Source organism: Zalophus californianus, chromosome 2 (genome assembly GCF_009762305.2).
Source record: "Zalophus californianus isolate mZalCal1 chromosome 2, mZalCal1.pri.v2, whole genome shotgun sequence".
NCBI lineage: Eukaryota > Metazoa > Chordata > Mammalia > Carnivora > Otariidae > Zalophus > Zalophus californianus.
Genome location: NC_045596.1, coordinates 100,423,755 through 100,425,442, shown reverse-complemented (window position 1 = coordinate 100,425,442; position 1,688 = coordinate 100,423,755). Strand labels below are relative to the sequence as shown.

Sequence of the window (1,688 nt, the reverse complement as noted above, 5' to 3'; positions counted from 1 at the left end):
TACCGTCAGCCAGGGACCTACTCAATACGGACATTAGTACGATGTCGGACCTAGAGTTCAGAATCATGACTTTAAAGATACTAGCTGGGCTTGAAAAAAGCGTGGAAGTTATTAGAGAAACCCTTTCTGGAGAAATAAAAGAACTAAAATCTAACCAAATCGAAATCAAAAAGGCTATTGATGAGGTGCAATCAAAAATGGGGGCACTTTTTTTTTTCTGGGCCCCGGGTACACTGTGGTTCGTAGGGGGGCCGCCTGAGCCGCGGGAAGGGCACCCTAGGGGAGAGGAGGACGCGAGGCACTGTGGCAGGAGAAAGTGACGAGTGCCCTTCGTTGTCATCCAGGGAGGAGCACGCGGCCACTCTCCCACTCGACCGCCCACGACCAACTCGTCCGCAGAGATGTCAGCCGCTGGCGCCCGGGGCCTTCGAGCCACCTACCACCGGGTCCTCGATAAAGTGGAGCTCCTGCTGCCGGAGAAATTGAGGCCGTTGTACAACCACCCGGCAGGTCCCAAAACAGTTTTTTTCTGGGCTCCAATTATGAAATGGGGGTTGGTGTGTGCTGGATTGGCTGACATGGCCAGACCTGCAGAGAAACTCAGCACAGCTCAATCTGCTGTTTTGATGGCCACAGGGTTTATTTGGTCAAGATACTCACTTGTAATTATCCCAAAAAACTGGAGTCTCTTTGCAGTTAATTTCTTTGTGGGGGCAGCAGGAGCTTCTCAGCTCTTTCGTATTTGGAGATATAACCAAGAACTAAAAACTAAAGCAAACAAATAAGAGTTCCTGACCACCCGAACAATCTAGATGTGGATATACCCACTGGGACTAATTTGATTTATTGTTTGGCTATTGATAAGGTGATAATTAACTGTGCTACTGCTTGGAAGTCATAAAAAAAACTGTAAACTGGGGACTAATACTTGATTCAACAAAAAAATAAAGCAAACTTTTAATAAAAAAAAAAAAAAAAAAAAAAAAAAAAAAAAAAAAAAAATGGGGGCACTAAATGCTAGGATAAATGAGGCAGAAGAGAGAATCAGCGATATAGAAGACCAAATGATAGAAAATAAAGAGGCTGAGAAAAAGAGAGAGAAACAACTACAGGATCACGAGGGCAGAATTCGAGAGATAAGTGATACGATAAGACGAAACAACATTAGAATAATTGGGATCCCAGAAGAAGAAGAGAGAGAGAGAGGGGCAGAAGGTATATTGGAGCAAATTATAGCAGAGAACTTCCCTAATGTGAGGAAGGAAACAGGCATTAAAATCCAGGAGGCACAGAGAACCCCTCTCAAAATCAATAAAAATAGGTCAACACCCCGACATCTAATAGTAAAACTTACGAGTCTCAGAGACAAAGAGAAAATCCTGAAAGCAGCTCGGGAGAAGAGATATGTAACCTACAATGGTAGAAACATTAGATTGGCAACAGACCTATCCACAGAGACCTGGCAGGCCAGAAAGGACTGGCAAGATATCTTCAGAGCACTAAACGAGAAAAATATGCAGCCAAGAATACTATATCCAGCTAGGCTATCATTGAAAATAGAAGGAGAGATCAAAAGCTTCCAGAACAAACAAAAACTAAAGGAATTTGCAAACACGAAACCAGCCCTCCAAGAAATATTGAGAGGGGTCCTCTAAGCAAAGAGAGAACCTAAAAGCAGCAAAGAGCAG

The 1,688-nt window shown here is 43.6% G+C and overlaps 1 protein-coding gene across 1 annotated transcript; it reads left to right on the top strand.

The window, feature by feature from the left end:
* Window positions 1–220: 220 nt before the first annotated feature.
* LOC118356759 (mitochondrial pyruvate carrier 2-like) lies at window positions 221–969 on the top strand. The gene has a single exon (XM_035726376.1). It carries the CDS (start codon window positions 402–404, stop codon window positions 783–785), a length of 384 nt encoding a protein of 127 aa, XP_035582269.1. The 5' UTR covers window positions 221–401; the 3' UTR covers window positions 786–969.
* The last annotated feature ends 719 nt before the right edge of the window (window positions 970–1,688 follow it).

Bases quoted from the DNA above. Each gene is read 5' to 3' on its own strand.
- LOC118356759 (XM_035726376.1), top strand. From the start codon at position 402: ATGTCAGCCGCTGGCGCCCGGGGCCTTCGAGCCACCTACCACCGGGTC.